The following is a 13,106-nucleotide window of genomic DNA, read 5'->3' on the forward strand; positions in this document are numbered from 1 at the left end:
AGATTAGACCGTTGCTTTTCCCGTTTGAATGGTTTTACACTAGTCATTTTGGGGCCCTTTATAACAAAGGCTCCGTGTTGAAGGCCTATAAAAGTTTACTTTTTTTAATTGTTATTTGGATGGAGAGATGTCTCATTGGCACTCACTCCACATCTTCCTATATCTATGAACATGGAGTTTAGTATACGTTGAACATATAGTTTTATCGACATTAAGACAGTGAACATAGAGTAATCGTCGGAAAGCAGGCTTTAATGTGGTATCCAACACCTTCACTAAAATTAATTTGGGTCGATTAATTTTCATAAAATTTTGACAAAATACCACTTACGGTGCATTTAATAAGGTTTTGTTGGGATACAATATTATTACTGGAATAATAGACTACTGCGGAAAAGCAGTATTACTTTTTACCATTACTGCTGTTTTGTTATAGTGTTTAAAAAAAAGGTTTATAAAGTATAACATATATACATGTACGAAAATTAGTCTTACCTACTTTATAAAACGGTTCCTGTACTAGTATATCTATCGTTTAGGTTGGATAGTATCGTTAAATATATGTAAATCCTCCTGAATACTTACAACATTTTCTATATGTATATTATTTCATCTACAAATATTTCTTATTTGCGGACGTTTCCTTTCACAAAACTATTTCACGGTAACTGCGCTTTTTCGTAATCAGATTTAAATTTCTGTTGTCGATATAAGGGCGTCTTTTCAACAAAATAATTATTTATCAAACTGATTTTTAAATATTTTTGAATAAAGTACAGACAGCCCTATGATTTACAACTGCAATCTCTATCATGAGTTATAAATTAGACTTTATTTGTACTCTTTTTATTTACTGAAACCACTAAACTGGATTGACCCTAAATCAACATCTAAAATTCTTGTTGGTGAATTAGTTAAAAAGAAAAGCGCAATGAAATGTAATTTTAAATTATTATGTATACTCATTGTAGACTTTAAGTATTTTGTTGAATTCTCTTCAAACAGATTTGTGTACATTTGACATTTAAATTGTAGACATTTGATACTTTTAATAACTTTACAATGGGTTCAATGAAGAATCTCCGCTATCATCTACTTCAATCTAACGTCGAGACTCTAAAGAGGCATGGTCACTTTCACCTGTTATTTTCCTTTTAGTACAAAATGTAGAAAAGGAAAGTACGTGTTTTTATAACTTCCTTAATATTCGGGTATCAAAAGAGTGAGAATAATTAAGCTCTGCTATCAGTTACTTAATTCTAATACTTAGACTCTAAAGACGCATGGCCAATTTCTACTGATCGTTTTCCTTTCCGAAGAAAAAGAAAGTTTCATTTTTACTTTATCAAATTCGAGTATCAAAAGCGCTAGAATAATTTACTAAATTAAAGATGGGAGTATACATACTGTGCAATGTACATCTATGCTCAAATTATGTTTCATCAATACTAGAACACACCCGTGATATCGCGGGTCCGTGACTGAATTAAAGTATATAACTATTCGCAAGCCTTATTTTAGTATTATTTTTTATCTGAAAAAGTCATGCCGATAATAAGATACACAGTTTTCTCTGCTTTCAAATATCTCTGTTTGAACCCGTCGAACTGGAACTTATCAATTATTGGTAATATTAATTATTTGGATAACAAAAGGTCCTGGAATGGAGTAATTTTTAATCAACAGCATTGTCCTATGTTAGTTATAAATAAAGTTGAATTATTCGATTCACTGTTTTATGTCATGCCTGCTGACAAATTGAAAACGGTTCCTATATACACCTTATTTTTAGTCCAGATTTTTAGTATTCGTATTGTTATCTTAGAAAGTCTTACTGATTAAAATACTACAATAGGTAACAATTTGACAGTGATTGAATTTAGTAGTGTCAACCCTGTGATTATGATCCGTGTATATAGCATAATCCTAAATACACCGTTTGGTGGTGCACCTGTCAGATGCGGAACGTACAGATAAGGTAATAGGTAACAGGTGAATATACTATTGGTATCGGTATCGGACTCGACCCGGAACTTCTTAATTATTGGCAATGTTAATTACGTGGAAAACAAAAGGGCCTGGAGTGGTGTAATTTTTAATCTACACCTTTGTACTATATTAGTTATATATAAAACTGAATTCTTTGATTCGTCGTTTTTACGTGATGACGGCTGACAAATTGGACCTCGTAATTTTAGTATTATAGATACATGATTCCATAGAAATAAACTGAACGTTTAGCGGTACGGTACACATCGCTTCGAAATACACTTGATAAAAATATTGAATATTTTGCTATAATTTGTATAACAAATTGTATCGAAGGACACCTTTAACCGAAACAAATAAGTTGAATCTGAAAGACAAAATTTATATTAACTAGCAAGGATTTGTATAGTGAGAAGGATTGGAATCTCGCGAGCAGTTTGCATTGGTTGTATATAAAAAGCTGCGTATACGAGATTTTGGCGAGATTAACCGTGATGCATCTCGTTTGTCGTTTTATGTCCTCCATTAACAGTTCAATTCGTGTCGCATCAAGATTAAAGTCAGCCTATTGTAAGTATAATATATATATATTTCCATAATAATGATACTTTTATGTGTAATATTATGTCAGTTCAGATTAAGAAATCAATTAACATCGTTACAATACGCATTATTTACAGCTAAATTGACTATGCGTATTCTCTCCTGGTCATCGCCATAATCCCGCCCAAAAAGGCTGTCCAAACCCCATCTTTGAGTTCAATCTCCTCCTTCAAAATGAGGAATTATGTGAAAAAACTTTAATAATATGAAATAAATGTGTTTGATACGTGAACAGTTCAAATGATATGGTGAAAGGTGCTTTGGTTGTTGCTATTTTGATGAATGTTTCAGGCCGACCTGTCCAAAATGGTTCCGCGTCAGTGCAAAGTAGGATGGGCTTAGATAAAATCAATAAAGTATTTCATTTAGTCGATTTCAGCTATGAAACGTAATTATTTCATTTGATAATAGTTTGTTTGGTGTTCTTTAAAAAAAAAAAGGGCATATAAATTGATAACGTGTGCTATTATCATCGTTTTAAAATACCACTACGGTCACCAGCTGCATCAAAATGTCGTCATTATGGGCGGGATCAAATTAACATAAATTAACTTCCTTGATCTCGAATTTTCTGAGAAAACGTGATGGAAATGTTTACATCTATACTTGCTTCTGTGTTAAATTGGATGTTAACAACAAAGGTATTGTATTTCTCAACAGAATTATGTCTTTTAAAACGGCCTATTGTGCATACATGTATGTTCCCTAGAGGTCGGAGAGAAGCACTTGTAAGCAGTCATATAATTACCCTTTTTCTCACTATACAAATCCTTGTAACTAGGAAAAAAAAATTTTGGAATGTCCTTCTCTAACATGTCTTATATAGATACCAAAAATTAAGAATATAAAAATCCAGTTTGTGCCATGTTCATGACATAGATTCTGAGGAAAATAACCGTGTATATATAAGTATTGGATAAGACTATAATAATTACAACTTTTATGCGCCATTCAAAGAAATTTGTAAATTAGTTATTAACTTATACATTGACATGTATATTTGACTCTGAACCATATGTGTAGTGCTAGGTTTTGCTCGTGACAGCTATCTTATAAAAGGTATCGTATTCTTGTATTTGATAGGTGCAAAAAAAACATATTCAGAAAATAGCTGCGTATTTATACATCCCGTACGAAAAAAAGAATCAAACCCCAGCATGCGTTTTGCAAGCGGACAATAGAAGTACGCTATATTTTCCAATAACTAACACATCTTTATCGTTATTTTCATACAATATATATACCCCCCGTATCAATATACAAGATTGTGTAAACTATGTATCCGTGAATTAAGACACTAGCGAAAATAGGTTATCTGATCTTTAGAGGGGGTATATATGTATGTATATCTTTTAGATAAAACATAAATATTTATAATATTTGTATCAATGCGTGATATATCAAAATCTTTTAACAGTTTACATGTTTAAATCTCCATTGTTGTGTTAAGCAATTGAGGAAAAATCAATCTAAAGGAATGCGGAATCCATAAATATTCATACGTTACTCATATTATGACAGGAATTTAACATACATTAGGTACTTATGAATTATAGATAGCTGTCCTGTGTTCAAGTAAAATTGAGAATGAAAACGGGGAATATGTCAAAGAGAAAACAACCAGACCAAAGAGCAGACAACAGCTGAAGGCCACCAATGGGTCTTCAATGCAGCTAGAAACTCCCGCACCCGGATGCGTGCTTCAGCTGGCCCCTAAACAAAACTATATACATGTACTAGTTCAGTGAAAATGGACGTCATACTTAAAACCTCCGAAATATATACAAGAAACTAAAATTCAAAATTCAGACAAGACTAACAAAGGCCAGAGTTCATGGTTTATGCCCCACCTACGAGGATTTTGGTGAAGTTGAAGTTGTTTAGGTCCATTCAAATTGAAACTTAAGTACACATGTTCCCTGTGATATGATTTTTTTTTTTAATGCTAAATTATAGAGTTGTGATAAAAATTTCACGGCCCACTGAGCATAGAAAACGATGTTGCGAGTGTGGCATCCGTGCACTATATGGACACATTCTTGTTTTTATATGAATATACATGTATTTCAAAAGATTTGTTGGCTTGATTTCAAACGTGACAGCAATAAAATATTTTCTTCAGCAATTGTTACAGCTGAAAAGACATTTAACATTCAAACATGAAGGCAAAACGCCAAAAATATAGGGCGCTCTAAATTGTTTGGAGACTGTCTTATAAGCTGACGAAAGACATATAATCCTAACAAAATAACACAATGATTTATATGTTTTCTGCTATCTTATAGATTAAGTGTCATTTGAACCCATCGTAATCATTTGAACCCATCGTAAATTTTGTCCTTAAAATAATTGATCTAATTGATTGAATAACAACAAAAACGGTACCAAATTTTCTGCACAAGATACACATTTCGACAACCAATGACTCTCCAACGAAGCTCGAGGCCTAAATGTTTGAAAATCCAAAGCCTATTAAATAGATTAAGAGCGATAAACTAAAAAAAATAACAAAACCGGACAAGGAATCAGAGCTAGGTCTTCGAATGAAGGCATACAGTATCTACGACTCACCGTCTCGTATAAAAACATAATCTTCTCCACAGAATGAAGATTTGGTGGTAAGAACTTGACTCATTTTGAATGTGACGGAATGGCTACTATTCTGAGCTTTGACAACCCATGCACACTTCATCAACCTGTAAGAAATAAAACTATATTTTCATTTCGAACAAAAACAAAACCTTAAGTTAACCACATGTTCTACCCACCAGCTTGTCGATACAAACTTTAATAGTAATGGCACTTTTTCTACATTTCTAATTACAATGTTAGTATAGACGAATTACAAACAAAATATGTATTTATCTTAAATGTTCTAAAGTGCACGATCGTATACTTAGTCAAAGCTATTTTAAGTAAATGTAAAAAATGTAAAGTATATGTAACTAAAATAGCACTTCATATTAAGATTCAATTTCAAAAATGCACATTAAGTCATGAAGAATTGTTCAATTTTTTACTATTTCTTTTGGAAGGAGGGGTTCTTACTTCGTAAATCATTTAGGCTCCCAACAGTTTGGTTCGAGCGTAACTGATAAGTACCTTGAAGACGAAATGTGCTTCTGTCGTACTAAATCATTTGAGCCTTGTATTCTGTGTTGAGTTTGTAAACTTGGAAATCGGAATAAGGATTATTGTTGACATTTTAATCACATTTATTTGTTAATCTGTAGAAATACACAATAATCATGTTTGATCCTTAAATTCTCTATAAATGAAGATACCCACCCTGTTGTATTTTCTGTGTACTCAGAGGATACTAAGGCAATTTTGGTGTATGATGCAACGAATTCAAAATTTTTGGCTAAACAAGAACATTTCGAACATGCTGAAATAGAAAAAAAGACAAAATTAGAATTAGACGTGATACATGTAGAAACCTATATATTTCGGAGTTTAGTATAGCGTCGTTTATCACTGAACTAGTATGCATTTTTGTTTAGGGGCCAGCTGACGCACACCTGTGGGTGCAGGAGCTTCTCGCTGCATTATTATACCCATTTGTGGGCTTCTGCTGTTGTCTGCGCATTAGTCGGGTTGTTGTCTCTATGACAAATTAACCATTTTCATTCTCAATTCTATTTTCTTCATTTTAAACAATTTAATGCACAAAATATAATCAATGTGATAACACGTAATGTCGTTCTTCTGAATCACTGTATAAATACAAGTAATTACTGGTTACCACGAGTTACCTGCTTTTTTATATGGAATATCCGGTCTTTGCCATTTAAGACAGATGGTGAAATAACAGTTTTAGTTTGTTTTACAGAATTGATGCACATCAAATTATCAGAAAATTTAAAAAAAAAAAGGCTGAATTAAAGCTAACTTTTAAAGAAGAAATCTATAAACTTTAAGGTGTCTGCCAAGGTATATGCATGATAGCAAGACTCATGTGGAAAAGACTGTAGCGGGCATCGTGTGTTTGGTTCTATGAGATTGATAAATAAGCATCGGTGTCCCATCGGATAGAGGCGTTGATTTCGATATTAAACGAATTGAAGTGACTCAGTGTTCATTAATGCCTTGTTACTCTCGATTTATAACATTATATCTTGTTGCAGTCATAGTTTTCGATTTCCTTATGTATAGTCGACTCATGTTGCATTAAACTAAGATATGTTTATTACTTTTGTTTATCATTCTGAATGAAAATACCTCTTCATTAACTTCTTTGGAGCGAAAAGGCTTTTCATGGTGTTTTTTTCACCAGATTCGCTCAAAACTGAAGATATGATAGCTAGGATACATGTGTGTTTCTGTTTTATGTATTAACAACTTGTATCTAGTCCAAGCGAAATTTAACCCAACAACTTTCTATTTTGAAGACTGTATGGTGCTGCCCTATATATGTCTTTTAGTTAATTTTGTCATTGGTTCCATATCTCATTGGCGGATACCCTAGTGTCCCTTCATACATGTTATCATGTAAAAGTAGTCGTAGTGCAAGGTTTTACTTATTAGTGTATTTTCTGTCCTCAGTAGTCTTGCGTTTATTTGTACTGCATAGCTGTCACGTAGTGTTGTCATTTTAGCTGTATTCTTGAAATTGTCATATAAGCCTGGGGTTTGTCTAGCAATAAAACCAGGTACAACCCATCATTATGTCCTTAATGTGTCATTTATAAATTCACAAATACGGCAATTGATATCAAATAGTCTGTTTCTATGTATGTTTAGCGTTTGTTTTGTTGCAATTTACTGTTTCTGTTCTTCCATTGTTTCCTCTTAAAGTTGGTGTGTTTCTTTCGGTCGCTTAATCAATTTATGAATATTCATGTATTTAACAGCGGTATACAACTGTTGCCTTCATTCATGACGTCAATTGTATTTAATCCTACATTGGAGAAAAAATTTATTAGTATTCGAGACACAATTTATCGCGACAAACTTCGTAAATAAACTCATCATAGATACTAGAACTAAATTTTGTATATACGCCAGACGCGCGTTTCGTCTACAAAAGACTCATCAGTGACGTTCGAATCCAAAAAAGTTAAATAGGCCAAATAAAGTACGAAGTTGAAGAGCATTGAGGACCAAAATTCTTAAACGTTTTGCCAAATACAGCTAAGGTAATCTATGCCTGAGGTAGAAAAGCCTTAGTAATTCAAAAATTCAAAATTTTGTAAACACGTATCGTAATGGTACTATAGATAGCAAAGTTAATTTTGACAGGTTCGTTAATCTGTAAACACTGACTGAGGTAAACACAGGTTTTCCTCATAATATACCCATTTATGAGCTCAGTATGTTAATTCCGCCTTGATGCTAAGTGTTTGATAGGCCATAATAAAACACCAATAAAACTCTATAAAAAAAGTCTGTGTAGCTGTAGTGGAAGCAAGTTTCAAAGTTGTTATTAGGCAAATACAGTTGCTAATTATCTTACGGCATGTTATTGACATTATACTAGATCAAAGTCCCTTTACGTTTGTAATTGAAATTACACTTCGGTTAAAATGAGTGTATGTACACAAATGCATTATTTTTTATACGTTCTTATTATTTTGAGTTCCAAACTATTATAAAACAGCTGAAAAACTATATCTTCCAAAACGCCAATAAATGACTTAATTTGAAGAGTGTTCTAATTAATGTAAAGACGTTAACAACGAAATCAAACAGTAACAATACGTGGATACATGTTTAAATTGTTTTCAGATACAAGTTGGTGTAGATAGTACAGTTTCATTCTACATTGCCGTTAACCCTATTTGGTTAGATTAGACTGTCCAGCCAATTTCCATTGCCACAATTTGACGCATGCGCAATAATATAAAAATTATCAATGTTCAGTTACTTACCCTTTGATTTTGCTATAAATAACATTACAAGAACCATCAGTATTGTTATTGAGACACATAGTCTCATTTCGTCATTGTTAAACCTGCAATAGATTAGATATATTATTATTATACTTATCATAACACACATAGCGTATTTGAGGCTATTTTTTGTTATCTGGTTTACACCCAATTTCTTTTCACAATTCAGACTAGTTGTTTGTTATTTTCAGTTGCTTAACTTCAGAGCTAAGCATCATATTTTCATGTCATTAGTTTCCTTTTTAGATTCGTCATTTGAAACAAATGTTAATGTCATCACGTTCTCGGGTAGTAATGATAATGTCCACAAATTATTGAAGAAAACATAGCGTTTATTTCTTATTTGAATAGCCCATCTCCTTATCTTAAATATCATCGAACAACTTATTTCCTAACATCCGTCTTAACAGGTGATCTTCAGAAACAAAGAACAATTACCAACAGGAATGCAATCATGGCCATGGATACGTAATTTCCTGAAACCAAGAACAATCAACAACAAGAATGCAATCAAAATCATGCATACGTGATTTCCAGAAACCATGAATAATCAACAACAACAATGCAAACAAGATCATGGTCACGTAGACAGTAAACAATGATTTCTTGATTGAGAAGAAGATTCTGTTTTAAGGACGAATACGTTTTAACCTTATGTAGAAGGTATTACAACACTTTACCCCACTGTAACATTAATTATGGTATAGTTCTAGTCTTGGACTATTATCTAGGTATGGTGGGGAAGGAGTGGTAAAATATGATATTTACCAACACGTAATACAGGTTATCGCTATTTTGTGCATTTTTCTTTTGATCTTTTTTTGTGATAATTTTCATATCATGCTTCTCGCTTGAGATGGAAAAATTATCGCTAGAAACTAAGGAGACCACGTGGCGTTGCTAACGAAATTGACATGAAATTGACAACGTCGTCATAGGTAAAATAGCGATAAACAGATTATCATTGGTCATCGCAACTCGATTGCTTTTCTCACTTTCGCTGTACCAGCTCAAGCGAGGAAATCAATCTCGTTGAGATGATCAACGATAATCTATAATTATTTGAAATAATTTTATTATCCCTTTTAATCAACAAAGCAAATACACCATTGTTTAATTCATTTATATCGTTATATCATAGAGTTACCAGTGAGAGTATTTGATATGCTGATCTCCAAAATCAGTTCAATTGTTTTAACTCAGTACCTACACTTGCGTGATTAAACCAACACAAAACAATATTAATGTAAAAAGAACTAAATATTCTTTAATCTATTTATTAAAGAGCAATATTGTTTTTTACTCACCTTTAGTTACTTTATAAAATTGAAGAATAACATTGATTTGAAAATTATCATGTTTAATGAATATAAACAAGAAGAAAGAAATAGACTACACCACGCTCCAAGTCATATTAAAAGTTTTTATCTAAAGAATATTGAACTTATAGTTATTCAAAGGTCACCAAAAATCTATGATGTTTAATTGATATGATTTATTGGGCCATTGGAAATTGACCTCGTATAAAAAAGTTTAAAAAAAAAACATTTTTCAGTTATGAGTACGAAAAAGAACATTAAGCACTGTTCGAAATTCATAAATCGATTGAGAAAAAAAAAAAACTCCGGGTTACAAGCTACATACGGATCCGTGTTGTTGTTGCACGAATTTTTTAAATTGCTGAAAGCGTAGCACCAGGCTTTCAGATTCTATATGGCTATGAGCTCATTTGTCATGATCAGCCAAACGAACACCTCACTTAATCAAAAGCATTTCGGAAAAGAAAAAGTCCACGTGACAATATATCTTAACCCCAGAAACCCTTGGGTTGATTATTATGTATCTTGATCAGACCAATGACCACGAGTGTAATCAACTACAGGTCAACAAATGGTCTTCGACACTTATTATTGTTGATTGGAGTTTGTTAAACGTGATTTGTCTATTATTCAATTAACATTACGAACAAGAACAAATATAACATCAACATATGAGACACGTTCTGAGAAGATGATCGATTGGGATATACGGGTAAAAAAATTCCAATGTTTGTCTATGGGGGAAATGTACAAACAGGTCACTCCTGGGTAGAACCTTATTTAAAACGTTGTTACACGGTTCCTGTAAGTTTCCAGATGTGGCACTCTCCCAGTTATATGTCATAAAAAGTAAAATCACAAAAATAATGAACTCCGAGGAACATTCTAAACGGAAAATCCCTAATCAAATGCCAAAATTTAAAGTTCAAACACATCAAACGAATGGATAACAACTGTCATATACCTGACTTGGGATAGACATGATTGATTGATGGATTGAACCTGGTTTTATAGCTAGCTAAACCGCACACTTGTATGACAGTTGCATCAAATTCCATTATAGTGACAACGATGCGTGAACAAAACAGACATAATAGGTAAATATGTCAAAAATAGGCATGTAAAACCCTTCAACGGGGTTAATAACTGGAACATTATTTCTGATTATATTTCGTTTAAAATAAAATATAAAGCATGGCTGATTTGTGTTTTACATCTATGCTGTAGACTTGTTATGCCTTTTATGATTTTAAACTGCGTTTGGTGATTCAATTTTGTTTTATAGTTTAGTTATACAATGTACTCTTCAAGTGACGGAAAATTAAATTTTGAGAAATCACCGAGGATATAAATTTACTACATGATTTCAAATAACTTCTACTTATTAAAAATGATAGAAGGATTTTTGTCAGAACTTCAATTTTCATACTGAAATAATTTCGTCATCCTTCTTTCTATAATAACCTGTAAATCATCAATAATTCTATGTGATGATACAATTCGATATTACAAAAAAGCAAAGATGTCTCGTGAATTAAAAATATTAAGAACACAACATAAGAGAGAAATAACAGATAAACAAATCAATGTCAATAAGATATAGCTGATGTTGTCTATATTTCTCTATAACATTTTCAAAAGGGTTCAATTAGGTAGAAAATTTATTAATCATCATTGCATCTTGTCATTTTTCTGTTCAAGTTCCTGTACCAATTTAGTCTTGATAATGCCACTCTCTCTCTCTCAAGTTGCAAAATGCAATTATATTCCAAAAGGCGATACAAGTAGCATTTATTAAAAAAGGTTTAAGGATTTTATATTATTGAAAGTTTTAAGAATTTATAAAATAAGGAATATCAATACTCCAAGTATTCTGCTTAAGGGGGTTCGCGGGTCTAAATCATTTATATAGGATTTCTCTTTATTTTTCTATAAATGAACTTTATCTTATAGTTAATAGAAAAATAAAATAAAAAAAGTGGAGTCACCGTTCATTTGCGCTCACAATCTGCCTTCGAAAGAAGCATACATTTTTGTAAAGGTGTTTTTTTTCTGTTGAAGTAATAGGAGATATAAAGGTAATATCGAAATAAAAAAAAAGAATTTATTACAGAAAACGCTAAAATTTTAAAATAATTTAGTTTAAGTTCAGCTTATATGGAAATTATATTAAAAAAGATAGGTCACCGATGAGTTGAAAAAGATATTTCAATTTTAGAGCCAAAAAATGGCATTTTTCCACCAAAGGGAGATAAATTGGAACTTTTTCAATGAGGTATACATTTTGAAAGTCATCTGGGGCCAACACGAATTGATTGTTTTGAATGATTTTTGTACCATATGATAAAGTAACAACTACAAAAGGAAATAAATAAAATTTGTAATGACAAACAAATGTTTGATTTTTTTCTGAAATTTTTATACCCTCGAGCCTCTTTAATGTCTTTACGAAATGACTGCATGTTTTTCTCAATTTGCAACAATAACCTTTATAATTTTGTTTTATTTGATAATAATATTTCATTCTACAATATGTCTTGTTGCACACACAACTGATAGGAAATGATATTGAAGATGTAAATTAGGGTACGGTATTGTTCATGGTTCATTTATTACAGCGCAAAACTTTCTGATGGTGTGAAGATTTTAGTTTCCTCGTTATACAAGTCTTAATCTTTACATAAGCCGTCGTAAATTCAGGAAACAATAATTAAGTTCGTTGATGAAAGATCGATTGTACCTTGCCAGACACGAACGGACAAACAGCAATCCACCACCAAAGACATGCCGAATCTGACCAAAATGGGAATTAAAATCATGTACGTTGGAAGTACGGGATTTCTTAAGTCTCATCCAAAAACGGGAAGTTGGCACATATGCTTTAGAACACCAATCTACTAAATCAACATAAATCCCACCAAAAATGGGATTGAACTGATGTGCTTTGGAAGTTTTTGCCGTCCTTGATCCACTACCCGCAAACGTAGGAAACATCTCTAAGACTTCCACTTAATTTATGAAAAATAGTCAGTTTAGTGTTTACTTCAATCTTATTTTGACTTCTTATGCAATTTATAGAATGTCATATATAACAATGTGTCATACAATACGTACGGCATTTAAACTCAACAAAATACATGATAGTTTTAAGATTGCTATGATTTTTTCTGTGGAAAAACATTATTAGAATCTACAAGCATACAAAAAGGTGCGTGTAAATTGTTGAACATACTAATGAATATCAAATATTTAAGCTTTAAGAAAGATAGTAGAGTTTCATCAAAGTTGTCTTAAGAAAAACGTA

General features: G+C 32.1%; 1 protein-coding gene across 1 annotated transcript in view; it reads right to left on the reverse strand.

Moving 5' to 3' along the window:
* The window catches only part of LOC143042179 (uncharacterized), a 41,897-nt gene that overhangs the window by 11,914 nt on the left and 16,877 nt on the right, over positions 1–13,106 (reverse strand). Inside the window, exons 2-4 of the mRNA XM_076214448.1 lie at positions 8,463–8,545; positions 5,881–5,980; positions 5,164–5,288 (exon numbers count right to left, since the gene is read on the reverse strand). Coding sequence (XP_076070563.1) covers positions 5,164–5,288; positions 5,881–5,980; positions 8,463–8,529 — 292 coding nt within the window. The 5' untranslated portion in view covers positions 8,530–8,545. The remainder of the gene's footprint in view (positions 1–5,163; positions 5,289–5,880; positions 5,981–8,462; positions 8,546–13,106) is intronic.

This window comes from Mytilus galloprovincialis, chromosome 8 (assembly GCF_965363235.1).
Source record: "Mytilus galloprovincialis chromosome 8, xbMytGall1.hap1.1, whole genome shotgun sequence".
Lineage (NCBI taxonomy): Eukaryota > Metazoa > Mollusca > Bivalvia > Mytilida > Mytilidae > Mytilus > Mytilus galloprovincialis.